The following is a 20,228-nucleotide window of genomic DNA, read 5'->3' as shown; positions in this document are numbered from 1 at the left end:
GGAAAACCATTTCCGAAAAAATCAGATCAAAAAAGTAAAAGAAAATCAATGTCGAAGCCGCATGTGAACAAAAAACCACTAGCGAGGAAGAGAAGTTTGGTTGAAACAAAAAACTAGACCAAGAATGAACTATGAATGGATTTGGAAAACCATTTAAGAAAAAATCCGCTCCAAAAAATGAAAGAACAGTAAAAACAACAGACTAACGTCAGGGGAATTGCTCTCAAACGACCGGCGAGCGGTTGGCTTCGTCAGTACCTCGGCACGGTTTAGTAAGGCTATCTTTAGCTTAATTGGAGGGGCTTTATTAAGCGCAGCGGGGGGGGCAACGTGGGGCTGATGGGGTGGCAACAGCGGGGACGGGGGGTCAATCACTAAGAACAGCCCTTCGCACCATAAGTACAAAACTCCAGAACAGTCTGTGGATCGCGTAATTGAAGACTAATGAGCTGAGAAGCTCTAAGAGCACCTAATTCCCGCTGGGCGCTACCTGTTTATCTCATTTTGAGGACGAAAAGTCAAATGCGTCAGACGAAAAATTGGTCACGCGAATCGCATAAAAGACCGACATGACTAATATAATTGCTACAAACTTCGTTTGAGGGCAATAAATCGAAAAACAAATTGCCGCATTTGAACAAAAAACCACTAGAGAGATTAGAGAGAAAAAATTTTGCATTTCCGCTCCGCTTCCTGTTTCGGAGTGACCAATTTGACTTCAAAAATTATGAAAATGTGTGAACAGATCTTAAGACAGCGCCCAATACAATTCAAATTCTTTGAATTGTAAAAAAGAGAGCGCCTAAATAATAGCCGTTGAGAGTCTGACGGCCGCTAATAATTATCTTTTAGCCTCAGTCATTGAATTAATGAAAAACTGAAAACTTGAGCATATTCTGAAAAAAAAGTTATCCAAGTCACTGAAACCAATAGTACGAAAAATATAAACATCCAATTCAATAATCACAAAAGTATGTGATGTGACTTTCACCTCTTTACAACTCCATAAGTCATGGAAAAAACAAATTTTAGCAATCTGGTATGAAGGGGAAAAAATAAGTAGTCCAATGGCTGCAAAATATTTTGCTCAAGCTCGTAGTTATTAAAATTCAAATTTAGAGAAACTTTTGCAGCTTTACTAGATAGCCACTAAAGCAATCTGAGGTGACTGAGAGAACCGAGTATAACATTAAACAACCGACTTCACGTCGGAAGAATTGCTCTCGAACGACTAGTGGGAGCTCTAATCAATTGCAGCCTGCTTTAGTCGGGGGGCGGGGGAGAGTAAATGGGACTAAGAAGTTCAATAGTGGGCTCCAAATAACCACAGAGGTTTACATATACCTCTACTAAGAATTAAATTGAAAAATGGCATCAGTTTCGGCGCACTTTTTATTTGACTTTTAGTATTAAATTGCCGCCAATTGAGTTCAGATGCTTGAAATTAAGATAAAGAGAACTTTAAATCACGCGAAACGCAAAAAGTCAAGGGCGTAAAAGTCACTCGAAAAATCAAAACGGTCAAGCAAAAATTTTGCATGACACACGTTTACAAAAATTGCTTCTCTACGAGAGCAAATAACAGTTATTGAGGTACGTCAGAAGTACGAAGTGAAAATCGAGACTTGTTTAACAAAAAAAACATAGCCAGATGGGGAGGGTCAAGCGCTGGGTTACGAGTGCAACGATCTGCAGGGGTGGGTATTTAGGGGTAGATGGGGCTACTGGGGGACTAAGAACCGCCCTTTATACCATGAATTTATGTCTTCAAAACATTTCCGGCGAATCGCACACGAAGGGCTCTAAGAGCTGCTCAGACACTTATGCCCTCCAGTTTTTTAAGACGAAAAATTAAAGCGTCAGACATAAAATCGGTCAAGCAAAAAATTGCATTAATAAGGAGCGCAGCACTAATGTAACTAATACAAATGATGTCATATGAGATTATTATATACCACTAAAACCCTAATAAAATTAAAAATGAAAAAATGGCGCTTTTTTGTGCCTTTAAGTAGTGAACTGCCGCCACTTGAGTTCAACTGGTGACAATTGTGAATTAGGGAAACTTAGATTACGCAAAACAAAAAATTCAAAGGGGTAAACGTCACTTGAAAAGTCAAAATGCTCAAGCATAAACCAACATGTTTACCATAACTGCGTCAAACTACGTTCGAGAGGAATTAAAAACAGGCAAAACAAATTTCCAACATGTTAAAACATAGCCGGCAGATTGCCGGAAAATAGCCGCGCTAGACACTTGTGGCGTTACATGAATTGAAAACTTACCCGGTAGATTGCCAGAAAATAGCAGCCGTTGATTCCAATAAGCATGATTGGGATTGAAAGAATAGAAGATTTTTGTACAAAAGCATTTTTTAAGACCGATTTATTTTAATGGCATTTCGTAGTTGAACATAACGTACTTCTGTTTCTTAGAGAGAGGCTACAGGGGCTACTATCAATACCAATAAGCATTAGAGATGGTAACTAAGACTTATAGGAACGACGTTCAAATAGCGGGCATCTAAAATTGGGCTTTATGGGTTTATCCCGTTTCTACTTCTGACTTAAATTTTTATACTGACTCTGTTCATTTTGAATTGCTTTGCTGATGTTCAAAATCACTTTTAGCAGAATGAGAGAAGAGAGAAACTAGCCTAGAGAAGTCAAAAATATATCACGCAAAATGTCGAAAAAGCGGCAAAATGAGGTAAAGCGAAACATTTTATTCGACGAAGTAAAAAAAATAGGAGCGCTATAAAAGCCGGCTGAGAAGATGAGGGCGGCTATTAACAACTATAGAAATAAAATAGACAGATCGACCACCAGTCCTTTAATAGACCACTAGACTTTTTGGGTTAGCATCGGACAGTCATTTTTATGAGACACATAAGCTCTATAAGGAGAAAGCCCTAATAGGGCTTTTCAAAATTAGAATCTTTTCCGTTTGTGCCCCCCTCAGCTTAGTGGGCGCATATTATTTGCACCCCCCAGACGCACGTGCAAAATTTGGGGGGGCACAAACGGAAAAGATCCCAAAATTAATAATCAAAATCAAAAACTCAAGACTCCAATATTCAAGAATTAGGGCATATGTTTGGCACTACTTAGATGCACACTATTGACCTTTATTAAGTAAATGTTCATAAAATTTAAAGTTTCATAAGTGAGCTGAGAAGTCATTTTTTTGAGTGAGGTAAGTCATTGAAAAAGTCAATTCCAAGAAGTCACGGTAAGACGAAACAAAAATCTGTTAGACGAAGTAAAGAACATAGCAGGACAAATCCTGACGTACAATTCAAAGAATTTTCATTGACTAAACAGAAAAACTAGACCAAGAATGGACTATGAGTGAATTGAGAAAACCATTTTTAAAAAAATCATATCAAAAAATAAGAAAACAGAAAATCAATGTCAAAATGCCGCATGTGAACAAAAAAACCACTAGCGAGAAATCAAAATTCAATTTAAAAAACCAAGGCCTAGAATGAGCTGTGAATGGATTGGGAAAACCATTTAGAAAAAATCCGATCCAAAAATTTGAAAAAACAGTAAAAATCAGAGTGAAATTGCATATGAACAAAAAACCACTACCGAGAAATCGAATTTTTGTTCAAACACCATTTTCTCACTCTACTTTAAAATTAGTGCGAAAACAATTCACGCCACAAAACCACTCGCTTTTTCGCTCCATTTCCTGTTTCGGCGTGACCAAAATCACCACTCCAATTTGACTTCAAAAATCATGAAAATGTGTGAACAGATCTTAAAAAAAAACATAGCCGGAAGAATTCCGGAGACGACTCGAAGTGGAAATCCACTTGAATGCCATCCAACTACTCATCAGACAGAATGTTCCTCCACTAATTTAGGATTATCTTAAAGCAAAAAGCGTAAATCCAAAATTAAAAAAATCAAATCTATTAAAATATGATTTAAAATCTGATCTAATCTTTGTCATAACTTATGATCCCGAATTAACTATCTCTGCCAAAATTACTTTGTCAACACATCTAGTACCTACTAAAACCACTCATAAAATTTTTTTTAAAAAATAAGCCAAAACATAAGCCAAAAAGTAAGCTCTTACAAACAACTTTGACTAAAAAACTGGAAAAGTTTAGAAATTTTTTAATATTACAAAAACACCTAAATTCAAAGAAAAATTCTTTCGAGCCAATAGGGTATCCAAATGCTCGCACAACAATAGGCAAGACATAACAGGCTAAGAAAATTGTCTAAAATCCAGAAAAAAACGAAAAACTGCGAAAAAATAAGAAAAATAGTTCCAATTTTTGCCATTTTTCGTCATATTTTTCAACAAAAAAACTTTATATCAACAAAACTGTAGCCACTTGTAAACTAAAAATTGCTCAAGTAATACGGCTCTTTTCAGTGCCCATTTGAGACAGTAAACAAAACAAAAGTCAAAAAATCGCAAAAAAATAGCCCAAAAATCGTCAAAATACATAAAAAACCACCGAATTAGCATAAAAATCAAATAAATTTCCAGAAACCTTCAAACCACTGCCAAAACCAGCCTAAAGTTAAAAGAAAATCATAACCAAACCTCTTAACCGAAAAAACGAAAAAAAAACTCCTTTAAAATGCCGCACGTGAACAAAAAATTTCACTCGCTTACAGAATTTTTTTTCACACCTCAATTTCTCGCTCTCTAGAAAACAGCGATATGAACAAAAAACCACTCTCTTTTCGCTCCACTCTTCATTTTGTTCAGCAACAAAATCACTCCAAATGTTTTCACGCGTTTCATTTCCCGCTTCAAAATTCACTCCAATAAAATTGATTTAAAAAAAGGACTTCTCCAATACTCCTCTTCGAGTCGTAAAAAAGACAGCGCCCCAATACAATTCAAATTCTTTGAATTGTAAAAAATTAGGAGCGCTATAATAGCCGCCTAGAATTGAGGACGCGGCTATTAAAAGGTAGAAAAACAGCTAATTAACGTCGGGCGAATACGCTCAAACGAGTGGCGAGCACATGGCTTTGGCAGTAGCTAGCTGTGTGGCTAAGGGAGGCTAGTTTCCTTAATTGGTGGTGGTGGTGGTGGGGTGAAAATTGGGGGGGGGGGGTTAACTCGGGTGCTGGGCGAGTGTTCGGGGTTACGGGTGCAATGAGGTGGAGTGGGGAGGGGAGGAACAGTGAGCTACAAGGCTCTAAGAGAATTCAATGACCTCCCGGTTTTACCTGTTTATCTCGTTTTTAAAGAGAAGTAAAAGGGGTGAGACAAAAGTCAGTGAAGCAAAAAATGACATTAAAAAAGACCGCAGCATTAATATAATTGCTACAAACTTCGTTTGAGAGCAAATATACACTTTTAATCTGTTCGTGTCATAGAAACTTGAGATGATCATTTATACCAAACCATAATACTCAATTTGAGCCTTACATACGAGAACTATCACAAGCAGTTATTAGATCAGTATTGATTCTGCGCTCATGTAACTTTTCAGGTGATAAAATGCACTCACGTCTACACAATTGAAGTACCACTTTCGGAAGTAATCATAGGCTTTGTCCATGTGTCTCGCCTCTTCATATGAGATACCAATATTGTTACAAATCCGCGTCATCAAGAAACTTTTCTCCCCCAAAGCATGAGCACACAGTCTCTCAGCTTCCTGATACCTCTGAATTTGCATTTGGCCAGCATTCATGATCACAGCATCGGTCATGATAGCTTCCGCCAATTTCCCTGCGTCGTTCAGATCCTCAAACACTTTCACACCTTGTTTGATTAGAGCCTTTGCCTCTTGTTCCGCTGCTCCTCGCGATAACCACGTTGTACCACCCAAGTAAGTCCAACCTTTCATGTGAAAGGCCAAGGTAATGTAGTCAAATCCCAGTTTGTATTGATTAGCTCTTCCTGTCAACTTTTTACGAATTTTTATAGCCGCGCGAGCATTTTCAATTAAAGGCCGCACTTCGTAAATTTGATCGCGGTTATAATAACCATGCAGTTTTGTGATACCATCCCATACCATAACCAGGGACTCATGCAATGCTGCCATTCTTTCTGGTCTAGATCCCAATTCCTCTTTCTCGTAGTGCATGGCAGTTTCAATTAGATGCAGGGCGTCCGCATATTTACCAGCTTGGATCAAAATCCTTCCGACATTTTCGTTCCTTAAGGCAATTATCTCCCTGGCCTCCTGGCTATCGTCTAGCGAATTGATCAGGTTTTGGAGCTTGAGTTTGTACGCGTCTTTGATCTCCTCGAAAGAAGGCACTGCGAATCTCCAGTAGGACAGAAGTTCACTACTGTACTCTTCGTTGAACATGCGATCAGTCACATCCCAATCCAGCAGTGCTGCTTTGAGTCGCTCCTTGTCTTCGAGATTTCGCAGCTGATACGGGTACTCTTCTACTTTCCTGGCAATGTTTGAGGACTTTTCGAAGAAGTTGGCCAGCTTGAGATACCACCAGCTGTACATTTTGGCGTTGTCTTTTCCATCGTCCGTTTTGAAGTACCTGTAACATGCATGTAAACCCATCTAATAAATTCCAAATTTAGCTGTATTATGAAGTTCGTATGTCATTTTAGGATCCCGAGAAAATGTAATTTTAGAATCTTTTCTAATAGTTGATTCACAGTTTGATCGCTTACCCATATTACATGTGTTATTACGTTTTCTGACGGTCTTTTTTACAAAATCGAGAAATTCTTCGGCAGAAACTGCCGACCATAACTTTCGAGGCCTCATCGTTTGTGATATGTACCTCATTGTAATGTTTGATGCGGTTCTGATTATAGCAAAATCCTGTATACAACTATACGTGACTATTGTTTTGTTAACTTGACTTTGCCAACTTGGTTCAATCTCTAACAAAAAAGTTATAAAGCAGGACAAACAGCCAAACACATTTAACATTAAAAATTGTCAGTCTCGGTATTATACTGTTTATTTACAATGAACAATAACTTGACGTTAATAACGCACGTTCTGCGGACAGTTTTGCTGAGGGAACGGTGGTAGAAGTCCAATCTGCCCTCGCCAGATTCCCCAAAGGGTCTGAGATAGGTTCGCAGTGCATGGTAGACCTTCGACCACTTGATGTAAGGCAATCTGTCACCTCCTTTTGTGGCCTCAGATGATATAATGGGACCCTCATCTTCAGGTTTGAAACCATCCTCTGAAACAGCAAGCTGATTAAACACAAAAAACACGCCAAAAACAGTCAAAAATAAAGTTGAAGCGCATTACGATAGTCTAAAACAGCAACCAGTTTGTCCAATAACGCCCTTTAAGGTACTCGCTGCCCACCCGTATTCATTTGCCTTACAGAGCTTGCTTAAAATGTAAAAACATAACCGACTAACGTCGGGCGAATAGCTCTCAAACGACCGGCGAGGGGTTGCCTTCGTCAGCAGCTAGCCACGGTTTGTGGCCTCTAGGTGCTACCTCTTTATCTCGTTTCTGAAGACGAAAGTCAAATGGGTCAGACGAAAAAACGGCCAAGCGAAAAATTGCATAAAAAGGACAAACAGGATTAATATATTTGCTACAAATTGCTTTTGAGAGCAATTAATAATGATTTCCTAAACAGTGACTGTTGGGTCATTTATGATGAAAAAACAATTCTACTATAACTTGCAAAAAAAATTGCAAATTTTAACAAAATCTTGCTAAAAATCCACATATTAAAATCTTAAGAACCATTTCATTGTTTTAAGAGACTATTCGTTATCCCTGTTCCAAGCCTGAAATAACCATAGGCTCATAAAGATCCATACACTTGGAGTCTTAAAAAACGACAATAGTGGGGGGTTAACAGTGGGGGTGTCTTCAACCTCTAAGAACCGCCCTTCACACCATAAGTATAATTCTCCAAAACAATTTGAGATGAAACAGAGCTGAAAGGCTCTAAGAGCACTTAATGCCCGCTGGGAGCTACTTGTTTATACCGTTTTTGAGGAGGAAAAGCCAAAAGCGTCAGACGAAAAATCGGTCAAGCGAAAAATCGCATAAAAAAGACTGGCAGGACTAATATAATTGCTACAAACTTCGTTTGAGAGCAATTAAACATAACCGACTAAACGTCGGAAGAATTGCTCTTGAACGACTAGTGGGAGCTCTAATCAATTGCAGCCTGCTTCAGTGGGGGGGGGGGTAGCCTAAATGGGACTAAGAAGTTCTATAGTGGGCTTCAAATAACCACATTAGAGGTTAACATATACCACTATTAAGATTTAAAGTAAAAAATGACACCAGTTTCGGCGCACTTTTTAGTTGACTTTTAGTATTAAATTGCCGCCAATTGAGTTCAGCTGCTTGAAATTGTGATTGAGAGAGAATTTTAGATCACGCGAAATGCAAAAAGTCAAGGGCGTAAAAGTCACTCGAAAAGTCAAAACCGTCAAGCGAAAATTTTGCATAAAAAAAAGACACACACGTTTACAATAATTGCTATGAACTGCGTTCAAGAGCAATTAAAAAACTAATTGATTTTGAATACAATTTTAAAAGCCATTTCCATTTTTCATACTTCCCAGTGTTCACCCTCTCGTAATGTTTGAAACATGACAACCCTCTTAAAATATAACAAAAACTCAAATTCGAACATTTTAATAATTCCTACCTGTGGCTTCATTATAGTCATCCAATGTGTCGTCTTTGAACTTGTGTGCATACTCTGGAGGGAACAAATTATCTTCATCAGCAAGTAACTGAAGTAGCTCTGATTCGAGCAGTCCGTGTCTGGAACACTCCAGGAGACACAAAGTGGCCACCAAAAGTCTACCTCCAATTTCCACTTCGAACCGCTTCAATACTTGTCCCAACAACCTAAAAACAATTAGATATCATGTATTAGCTAACAGTACTCTCGTCATTGTTAAAAACAAGTCAATATGTAGGCAACGTTCAAAGCCAGTCAAGAGGCACGATGAAATCATCAAACAAGACGGCACATTGCAAAAATATCTGAAAAAATAGACCTAATGAGTTGATTGAGTTGCAGCGCAATATTTTATATAAAAAGATAAGCCCTCTTCTGCATCTAAAACGTTCGGTTATTTGAGTGGCAAAAAAATCAAGTTAATGAACAAAAACTTCAGTCGTGGTCTGAAACTTGGTCTCATTCTAAAAAATCTAGCAGATTTGCTACAAAAAAGTTAATATTAAGCAACATTATTAACAGTAAAAACATACCCGGCAGGTTACCGGAAAATAGCCGCCGTTGATTCCCATAACTCTAATGGGATTGAAAGAAAAGAAAAAAAAATTGATTTCCGTACAAAATTATTTTTAAGGCGATTTATTTTGATGTCATTTCGTAGTTGAACATACTCCTGTCTCTCACAGGCTACAGGGTCTAGCATCAATACCACTAAGCATTATAGATAGTAACTAAAACTTATGAGAACAAAGTTCAAGTACCGGGCATCTAAAAAAAAGGCTTTATGGGTTTATCCCGTTTCTATTTCTGACTTTAATTTTTTTATACTGACTCTCTTCATTTTGAATTGCTTTGCTGAGCAGCTGCTGTTTAAAAGGACTTTGAGCAGAATGACAGAAGAGTGAAACTAGCCTAGAGAAGTCAAAAAGACGTAACTCAAAATGTCGAAAAAGCCTCAGTCATTTAATTAATGAAAAATTGAATTCTTGAGCATATTCAGAAAACAAGAGTTATCCAAGTCACTGAAACCAATAGCACAAAAAATATAAACATCCAATTCAATAATCAAAAAAGTATGTGATGAGACTTTCACCTCTTAACAACTCCATAATTCATGGAAAAAAAAACAAATTTTAGCAATCTGGTGTGAAGGGGGAAAAAATTAGTCGAATGGCTGCAAAATATTTTGCTCAAGCTCGTAGTTATTAAAATCCAAATAGCAGAAACACAAATTCAAATTTAAAGAAACTTTTGCAGCTTTACTAGATAGCCACTAAAGCAATCTGAGGTGACTGAGAGAACCGAGTACAAAATTAAACATAACCGACTAAACGTCGGAAGAATTGCTCTCGAACTCCTAGTGGGAGCTCTAATCAATTGCAGCCTGCTTTAGTCGGGGGAGGGGGGAGTAAATGGGACTAAGAAGTTCAATAGTGGGCTCCAAAAAACCACATTAGAGGTTTAAATAAACCACTATTAAGAATTAAATTGAAAAATGGCATCAGTTTCGGCGCACTTTTCAGTTGACTTTTAGTATTAAATTGCCGCAAATTGAGTTCAGCTGCTTGAAATTAAGATTGAGAGAATTTTGGATCACGCGAAACGCAAAAAGTAAAGGCCGTAAAAGTCACTCAAAAAATCAAAACGGTCAAGCGAAAATTTTGCATAAAAAAGACACACGTTTACAATAATTGCTTCTCTACGAGAGCAATTAACAGTTATTGAGGTACGTCAGAAGTACGGAGTGACAATTGAGACTTATTTAACCAAAAAAACATAGCCAGATGGGGAGGGTCAAGCGCTGGGTTACGAGTGCAACGATCTGCAGGGGTGGGTATTTAGGGGTTAATGGGGCTATTGGGGGAGGGAACTAAGAACCGCCCTTTACACCATGAATTTATGTCTTCAGAACATTTCCGGTGAATCGCACACGAACGGCTCAGACACTTAATGCCCTCCAGTTTTTTAAGACGAAAAATTAAAGCGTCAGAAATAAAATTGTTCAAGCAAAAAATTGCATTAATAAGGAGCGCAGCACTAATGTAATTAATACAAATGATGTCAAACGAGATTATTATATACCACTAAAACGCTAATAAACTTTTAAGTGAAAAAAAATTGGCGCTTTTTTATGTGCCTTTAAGTAGTGAACTGCCGCCACTTGAGTTCAACTGGTGACAATTGTGAAACATACCCGGCAGATTGCCGGAAAATAGCCGCAGTTGATTCCAATAAGCATGATTGGGATTGAAAGAAAAGAAAAAAAAGAAAAATGATTTCCGCACAAAATTATTTTCAAGGCGATTTATTTTGATGTCATTTCGTAGTTGAACAAACTCCTGTCTCTCACTGAGAGGCTACAGGGTCTAGTATCATTACCAATAAGCATTATAGATAGTAACTAAAACTTATGGGAACAACGTTCAAGTACCGGGCATCTAAAAATAGGCTTTATGGGTTTATCCCGTTTCTATTTCTGACTTTGATTTTTTTATACTGACTCTCTTCATTTTGAAATGCTTTGCTGAGCAGCTGCTGTTTAAAAGGACTTTGAGCAGAATGACAGAGGAGTGAAACTTGCCTAGAGAAGTCAAAAAGACGTCACTCAAAATGTCGAAAAAGCGGCAAAATGAGGTAAAGCGAAACAAAAAAAAGTTCGACGAAGAAAAAAAGAACATAGCAGGACAAGTCCTGACGTACAATTCAAAGATTTTCATTGACTAAACAAAAAACTAGACCTAGAACGGACTATTAATGGATTGGAAAAACCGTTTAGAAAAAAATCCAATCCAAAAAATCGAAAAAACAAAAAAAGTCAAAGTGAAATTGCCGCATGTGAACAAAAAACCACTAGCGAGAAAGCGAATTTTTGTTCAAACACCGTTTTCTTACTCCACTTTAAAATTGGAGCGAAAAAATTTCACGCCGCAAATCCACTCGCTTTTTCGCTCCACTTCCTGTTTCGGCTTGCCCAAAATCACTACTCCAATTTAACTTCAAAAATCATGAAAATGTGTGAACAGATCTTAAAAAAAAGACAGCACCCCAATACAATTCAAATTCTTTGAATGGCAAAAAGGAGCGCTATAATAGCCGGCTGAGAAGATGAGGGCGGCTATTAATAATAGAAAACGGTGGAACAAAATGCTGTTGAACATCACGCGAGGGATTCACATTGGTAGTAGACATTTTAAGCACAGGGAGGCTAGCCTCCAGAGGGCAAGAAAAAAGCCGGATTGTGGTAAATTGGAGAAGGCGGCGGTCCAAGATCGCCCTTCAAACAATGAATATTTGCCTTCTAATCTAATAATTGAGTCCCTCAAAGAATTGTTCAAAATAATCACGAGAACGTTCTAACTAAATAGTAAAAAAAAACAAGCCAAAACTGCATAAATAAAAATACAGCCGGTAGAACACCAGAAACAAAAAGAATTGTCCAATATTATCTCCAACTAAACTTATCAAACAAGAGGTATCAAAGAAGAAAAATAACTTGCTATTAAAATGGTAAAAGTCTGTCAAAAACTTCAGAAATAGTTTTTAGGTATTACCAGGCTGGGAGGCGGGCTGACTGGTGCCGAGGGGGTGCGGGTCGTCACGGCATGTTGGCCGATGTTAGGCAAATGGGGGACTGGTGGGTTTGCGGGGTTGGTAGGTGGGGGGGGGGGGGGTAGGTAGGTTGAGGGTTAGGAGAGGAGAGACTGTTATGAGAAATATTAAAATGACCTCTCGACCTTGAATATTACCAACTGTTAGTAATTATTATATATTAGAAACTTCGCTGATGTTCAAGTCTAAAGTTCGAAAACAGAAGTCCACGTCCGAAAATGAATGTCATTGTTAGAAAACAAATGTAGAATACCAATACTTCTCCTCGAGTCGTAAAAATTGCAATAAATTTCGTTCGAGAGCAATTAATCATGCTCTTTGTCAGCTTTAAAACAACAAAAATCGACAGCATGTGCAAAAATTGGATGACAATAAAAGCACTACAGGACCACAAAAGACGGAACAAACCGACCAACATCGGGCGAACCGGTCTGAAACAGCTGACGAGGAAGTGGTTTTTGTAGTAGGTAGCTTAAGTTTAAGGAAGCTATCCTCACTGGATAGGTGCGCAAGGCAACAAAGTGTATGGGGGGGGTCTCCAAACCTCGCAAAAGTTGACCTGCAACTCATACCACATCAGCAGTTTTGGTGAAGCCTATACTTAAAGACTAGTAGAGATCTAAGCGCACTGAACAGAGACTTAATGGCTCTACCAATTTATCTCATTTCTGACGACGAAAACTCATATGAGCAGACTAGAAATCTATCCAGCGAATACCGCATAAGACAATTTTTCTTGAGATTTTTTTCCTTATATCATTATTCTTTCATTATATGATGCCATGTAGCCTTTTAAGCTATATTTCAGCTAACTTATTTAAGAGCTCCACTAGCAAGCTTCCGCAACAAACTAGCTGAAAATGGCAAAAATTATAAATGGTCGACCACTTATAAAACACTGGCACATAGCCAAAAATGGTCATTACTTCATATACATGTAGCCTCGATATGGCGACAAAGAAAAAGACCAAAAATGATAGAAAGACTAACGTACGAAACATTTATAAATGTCACCCTCAAATTAGAACCTATATTTAAAGCATATTCACGGGAACGATTAAACATCTTATTCCAATAAGAGTGGAAAAAAAGGAGTACACTTCGCATACAACAAGTAAACATAACCCGACTAATGTCGGAAGAATTTCTCTCGAACGACAGGCGGGTGGAAAAACATTTGACCTTGCCGGTATTTGAACCACTGACCTCCCGATCCATAACAAGATGCACTGCCCACTCGGCAATCAGGCCCTTCTTTTATGCTGCAACCGATTTTACATTATTTTACGAAATAAAAAGTCAAAAGGAGTCAAAAATAGCTTCATAGCTATCCTTTTTTCTGTGCAGCTATTAACAGCTACTCCTCAAAAATCCCAAATTTCTAAACTTCTGCTGAAATTTGAGCGACTTAAATCGGTCGAAAAACACGTAAACTTATAGCCCTGACGAACCTACCAAAAACAATGCTCATTACCAGTTTTTCTCTATCATTTGCTGAACGATTAAATCGAATCGGTCAGCGAAAAACGCTTCACTAGAAAAACCTCAGGCAGAACCGAATTGCTACAAACGCTGTTTGTGAGAAATTACAAACCTCGCACTCACAAGCTTTCTATGGTGGTTTTCACAATTTTCGAGAACATATAGATTTTCACACAATATCCTGAGCTGCAAATCGACTGAACAAACACCTTGAGCATATATTTCGTCATTCCTACTCAAGCGGGGTCTTTGTCTTCTAACATCAACTTCGCTAACTGCCTCGAACTTTTAATGCAAGCTCTCGAAAGCAAATATTTTACGCTTAAAAAGAACTACTGAGTGTTTCGCATTACCAAATGTGTATTTCATATCCTGTCCACAATGAGACTCAAAAAATTGAAGATGACGATTCTCGAAAACATTCAAAGAACCAATTTCACAAAATCAAAACTGATTGTCCCCCTCTGGAGTCAATAAAAACTCGCGGTTATACGATTCTTCGGATTAAACTCCAGGTACAGCCTGCTTTACAGCAAACAAGTCGGCGCAAATTTCTGCCCTAACGGTACGAATAGAACTAACCCCAACAAGTCATCCTCTATACTATCAATCTTCTCAGCTATCTTTTGGAACTGTCCGAACACTCTTAATTCTTCGCAAGCCACACTGAGCCATAGTGGGTTCTCAGAAGAGCTCTTGGCCAGCAACAGCTCCATGTGTTCCTCCACTAGGATCTTGTTGTACCTCTCAAACAACTCAGACACTATCTGTCGACGCACTTCTTTGTCCAGAGGAGGAACCGGCAATTCAGTTACCTAAATATTTTTAAGCACTAGATTCTCACAAGATCCTGGAAGTAACGCTGAAGATCTGACCAAAAAATTATAATTCATTTGTTTTTTATAGGGCAGAGAACTTTCAGTGATTGATGGAGATAAAACATAGGTACAAGTTTCTAGTACCAGCCGTCATGTTGAAGAAATGCCCATACATTTATCATTCAGTCTCCTTCAAGTCCTCCGTCGAAAGTCACTAGTTTAATTTAATTTGTTGCTGTACCTTTGTTGCTTCAATCCACGGTCACATTAATAACCACTCAGCTGGTCAGTTCTGCAACATACGTTTGCAAAGTATGGTATTTTACACTGTACAGTACGAAGTGCTAATTTTTCATGCGTTAAGAGGGTTCAAATAGCTTGCTCTCACTGAGCTTGGAAGGAGCTAGAACAGGTTGCGATTAAAACATAGGGTTGATTGCTATTACATCTCATACCTTGTTTTCTCGTTTCTGAAGCACTTTGTGAGGTGAGCTATCATTGATCATGGACATTATAATCCTGATTTGCCTCTTGTGTTTGTTGGGCAGCCAGGCAAACACCGACTGTTGGTCTGCGTTGTCTAGCTGGTTCACAGCATCAATCACAATCACACAGGGACCAGTGCTGTCATTGTCAAGAGCGGAAAACACTGTCTGTGAGATCAAGTCCCAACCCACTGGCATATTGTCATCCTAAAGATCAAAGATCTTTTCGACCACAAAAAACATTTACTACATTAGAGGTCCAAATATCGATTTCTTCCGTGACACAGAATACGCCACACCCAGTCATGTACAGTGCCTAAATATCCGAATGCGATATTCGATTATTTTCAAAACTGTTCTGCTAACTGCTAATGTTTTCTGAATTTTATTAGCTTTCAGATGTCTAGCTTTCAGATGCTGTAATATGGGAACTAGAATTTAAAAATTGCTGTTTCGAAATGATTTTGAAAGTTTTGGTCTCTGTGCCCGCTAAGGATCCATCAATAATTTCAGCGAGTCCAACTTTGACATGTTTCGCAATCACTTTCCGCCACTACCTATAACAAAAATTGCGCTATTCTTAGTTATACTATCAGCTTTTAATCCTCTACAAGACATGTAATCTCACAATGCAGAAATTGACCTTTCTATGTAACCGACAAGTACTAACATTGCATATTTTCATCTCTTTAAGCAGTCTTTTTAGCATCAATTGGGCATCCGTGGATCCGGGAGTCGCTCCCACAAAGTGATAGAAGACATTGCAGTGCAAATCATTGTGTCTAAACAGCATCAAACTTCTACAGCAATCAGAGCAAGCAATTTCAGAAAGAAAGAAAAGACGTTTCCATACCGCCAAGCAGTCTTTTTGTTCAAATGCTTTACATATGCTGTTGCGAAGATAGATAGGAAGAAATGAAGATTGTCGGTCCACGTTAACTTAATTAAGTAATTAACTTATCTGCTGAGCAAAACGGGGGTTTATTAAGTTCTTTTCAAATTAACGCTACTTTTCATTTAAAATGAAATGTGTTAAACGTTGATATTAAATGTTGAGTGCATCATCGAACAGAATAAATAGCTAAAATTCACCTCGGCTAACTAAATATGCTGTAACACAGAGCAAAAAGCTGTCAGATCTACCCCCCAAAAACACGTTATGACCCATTGTACGTCAATACATAGCCATGTATTTTTGATGAGCATGTCTAATATTGGATGTTCATAGTAAACAAAACTGAACTCATTTACTAAGAAGTACAAAAAAAGCAAGTAGTTAAAATTGTTGAGCTGTAAAAACTTTACTCAGCAAAATCTTTCAAGATAATCTTGTTTTCTTTCTGCAAAGGGATACCAATAATAAATTAGTAGGCCACATTTTTTGCCACCAGAAATTGGTAGATTGCCGCCAGACAATAGCTAGGAACATTTGCAAATTAATGAAAAATCTAAGAGAAGATACTAAAATCGATTTCTGAACTGCATGGTGTGATGCGTTAAACTCATTGACAGATAAGCTTGTGAAAATACAAACAGAGAGTTGTAAATTATTTTATCCAATTAGTCATGTGTGAATAAAATAAGAGCGAAAAAATAATACCATACACTCCAATATCATAGGTTAAAAAATGCATGAACGAAAGAACAAAAGCTGATGTGAAGTGTCTTCGGCTCAAAAATCAAGACAAAAAATCACGGCGGGAAGAATACTGGAAATGAACCAAAGAACATGTCGGGAAAATTGCTCCCGAATGACAGGCGGGTGGAAAAAGATTTGTAAACTGACTAAAGTCGGCAAAACTTCTTTCCATGGCAGGCGGGGCTAAATTTTTCTTTATGGGTGCAAAAAATATCAGAGGAAGGTAGGGCTCAAACGTTCAAACCCCGACCTCCTGAATCCAACTCCTTCACCTCGACGGAGGCATTAACTACTCGGCTATCACGGCCTTGTTATCGTATCTCTAACAATCTCTTTTGTTTGAATTGCAAACTTTATTTCGGAGTGAGAGCACTTGAAATCTTTCAAAAATCAAGAAAAACTGCGTGAAAAAGTCACTTGAGAAGTGAAAGATTATTCTACAAGAAAAGCGCAAAAACTGTCAAGCAAAAAATCTGCATAAAAAATAAACACACGTTTATACTAATTGCTTCTTCGAGAGCAATTAATCAGTTTAATTAAATTCCAGAAAGAGAAGCACAGAGCAACTTTTTCGAGTTTCGAGTCATTGTCAGGAAAGATATCATAACTTTAAAAAAATATCCAATCCGTAATACTAATGCAAGCTAGCAATCGTTATAATGAACTTAACCTGCTGCATTATGACTCATTGACCTGACTTTATCAGTTTATCCCATTTCTTTTGATTTTGCTCCATGACCATATTTGCTACATTGCGTAATGCAAGGATTAAACGAATTTAAAGTCGATTCAGAAACAGCGAGTTAAGTCAGAAGTCAAACGTCAATGTTGTGACTTCTGAAACACAATAAAACCGAAGCTAAAGGTAAAGCAAATTCAAAACAGCAGAGCAAGTCCTGACACAATCCAAAGAATTTTCATTGACTAAGCAAAAGACTTGACCTAAAATGAACAATAAAAAGATTCGGAAAAACCACTTGAAAAATCTGACAAAAACTGAAAAAGAAGCAAAAATCAAAGTCAAATTGCCTCATGTGAACAAAAAAGTTGCTCGCGATGAAATGGATTTTTGTCCGAACGCCATTTGATCGCTCAGCTTTAAAACAAAGAGTGAAAAAATTTAACGCCACAAAATCACCCGCTTTTCCGTGCCACTTCCTGTTTCGGCGTGACCAAAATCAATACTCCAATTTGACTTCAAACATCAAAAAGTGTGAAGCGACCTTAAAGACAGCGCCCCAATACAGTTCAAATTCTTTGAATTGTAAAAAAGGAGAGCCCCTAAAAATAGTCGTTGAGAGGCTGACCGCGGCCATTATTAATGTTACAAAATGATACGATCCATCTGAAGCAAGCAAAAAACATAATTGCTATGCTTTCGCAAATCTATTATTTTTAAATCACACTTATTAGGGATTCAAGGACACATGCAACATTCCACCAAGAATCACGCATTTAATGTAATATATTAAAAATCATGAAATTCTGAACTGCGAACCCACAAATTGAAGGAACCACAAACTGCTGATTTTTTCAGCCTACGCTCACTTAGGTGGAAGACAAAACTGAGGAGAAAGTTCCGGAAAATATTTATTAAAACTACGGGAAACTCAAAGAATATTGCTCTTCAAAAATCAGGCGTCATTGACTTTCACATCCTATTCTACTAACACTCGACCGATTAGGAAAACAGAAAACAAAAACTGCCATTACTCAACTTGTAACGTTACGTTTGTCTGTAAAAAGCCAGTGAACCTCATTAATAGCTCGTTTAAATATCAGATTCCCAGCTTTTACAACGCTACTATTTGCCGCTACTTGGACCGAGACTTGGCTAGATCTTGCAAGAATAATTTTATTTCTAACAATGAAATATAAATATGACGGGGTCGAAAGGCAGTGGACAATAAAAAGCGATATAGGATTGTAAAATTTATACAGAGGAAAAAATTCTAGGCAAGTGTCAGTAGACAACAAAAAATTGTTTCAATTTTACAATCTTTTAAGAAATTTATACTGTAAAAATTTTTACGCAAGTGTATTATTAAATTATAATTTATATGTTATAGCAATCGATCGCCTAGCTACATACGAAACTTTCCGTTTGAAACATTTTAAAAGCGTTTGGCATGAACTTTCAGTTTAAATTTGTCAATACAAAAGTTAAACGATACTGATCTGTTCACATGCTCTTTCAAAAACAATTCTGATCCACTAGGTTGGAAATATTGGAACATGTCATTCCAGACACGATAGGGGAAATGAACATATCATTCCAAACACTCACTATTATAATGCATAATTTGGGCAGAAGTAAGACTTACTTTCGGAGTTCTCCTCTTGCCGCTTTTTGGTGGTAAACTTCAGCAATCTTGGCCATCACGGAGGACTTGCCTAATCCAGGACCACCGAGAATAACGAACGGGGAACTGGCATCGTCCTGTTTCACAAATTCATCAACTGCTTGCAGAATGTCGCCTCTACCTGTAAAAAAAATAACATGAACACTAAATATTTATCCTGACTCTAACATCAACCACTTTTCAAATTGTCCAGATTATTTTGCTCCAATTGACGGAAAATAGCCGCCGTTGACCCGCCTGACGCACATGGGGATTGAGACAGAAAAAGAAAAAAATTAAGAGATAGAAATTGAGTTTTTCTAAGTGTCAGTGTTCTTATTTGGTGTGCAAATTCTTTATATTCCGTTAGAATCTAAAAACATAGCCGGCAGATTGCCGGAATGGCTGCGAAAGAATAGACCTGTGTGCCATATAATAGAGATAGAAACAGATACAGATCTAAATTGAAAAAAAAAAATCGACGCCGCTCAAAAAACGGTAAGAAACATTCAGCGATAAATTAATAAAGCTTGTTAAAATTCATCCCGCAGAAGCCTCTTATTAGTGACCTTTACTGCACAAATGAGTTCCTTTGACCTTAAACAAATTCAAATTAAACTTAAGTTTTAAAGTGCAAAAGTCATTTATTGAGTGAGGTAAGTCACGTATGATCATAATCTAATCACGCAAATAACCTAAAAACTTTTGCTAAAGCGAGTGAGAAATGAAGTCACGCGCGCAAATGCCGTTAGTGAGAGGAAGAAGTCATTCAGAAAATTTGACTTTTTCAGCTTTGCTGTGTGAACAAATGTAAAACGAAAAAAGAGCGTCAGACGACGAAACAAAAAACATAGCAGGACAAGTCCTGACGTACAATTCAAAGAATTTTCATTGACTAAAAAAACTAGACCTAAAACGGACTATGAATGGATTGGAAAAACCATTTAGAAAAAAATCCGATCCAAAAAATCGAAAAAAGAGTAAAAATCGAAGTGAAATTTCCGCATGTGAACAAAAAACCACTAGCGAGAAAGCGAATTTTTGTTCAAACACCATTTTCTCACTCTACTTTAAATTTAGAGCGAAAAAATTTCACGCCGCAAAACCACTCGCTTTTTCGCTCCATTTCCTGTTTCGGCGTGACCAAAATCACCACTCCAATTTGACTTCAAAAATCATGAAAATGTGTGAACAGATCTTAAAAAAAAGACAG

At 37.7% G+C, this 20,228-nt stretch overlaps 1 protein-coding gene across 1 annotated transcript in view; it reads right to left on the bottom strand.

The window, feature by feature from the left end:
• The window catches only part of LOC142336013 (TPR repeat-containing protein DDB_G0287407-like), a 30,639-nt gene that overhangs the window by 2,252 nt on the left and 8,159 nt on the right, over nucleotides 1-20,228 (bottom strand). The window contains exons 7-13 of the mRNA XM_075384474.1: nucleotides 18,998-19,157; nucleotides 15,705-15,816; nucleotides 15,005-15,241; nucleotides 14,314-14,546; nucleotides 8,602-8,807; nucleotides 6,963-7,155; nucleotides 5,493-6,492 (exon numbers count right to left, since the gene is read on the bottom strand). Coding sequence (XP_075240589.1) covers nucleotides 5,493-6,492; nucleotides 6,963-7,155; nucleotides 8,602-8,807; nucleotides 14,314-14,546; nucleotides 15,005-15,241; nucleotides 15,705-15,816; nucleotides 18,998-19,157 — 2,141 coding nt within the window. The remainder of the gene's footprint in view (nucleotides 1-5,492; nucleotides 6,493-6,962; nucleotides 7,156-8,601; nucleotides 8,808-14,313; nucleotides 14,547-15,004; nucleotides 15,242-15,704; nucleotides 15,817-18,997; nucleotides 19,158-20,228) is intronic.

The sequence above is a fragment of the Convolutriloba macropyga genome, chromosome 3 (assembly GCF_964194025.1).
Source record: "Convolutriloba macropyga chromosome 3, txConMacr16.3, whole genome shotgun sequence".
NCBI classification, from domain to species: Eukaryota; Metazoa; Xenacoelomorpha; order Acoela; family Convolutidae; genus Convolutriloba; species Convolutriloba macropyga.
The sequence above is the reverse complement of the archived record's forward strand: the minus strand, read 5'-3'. Positions and strand labels throughout refer to the sequence as shown.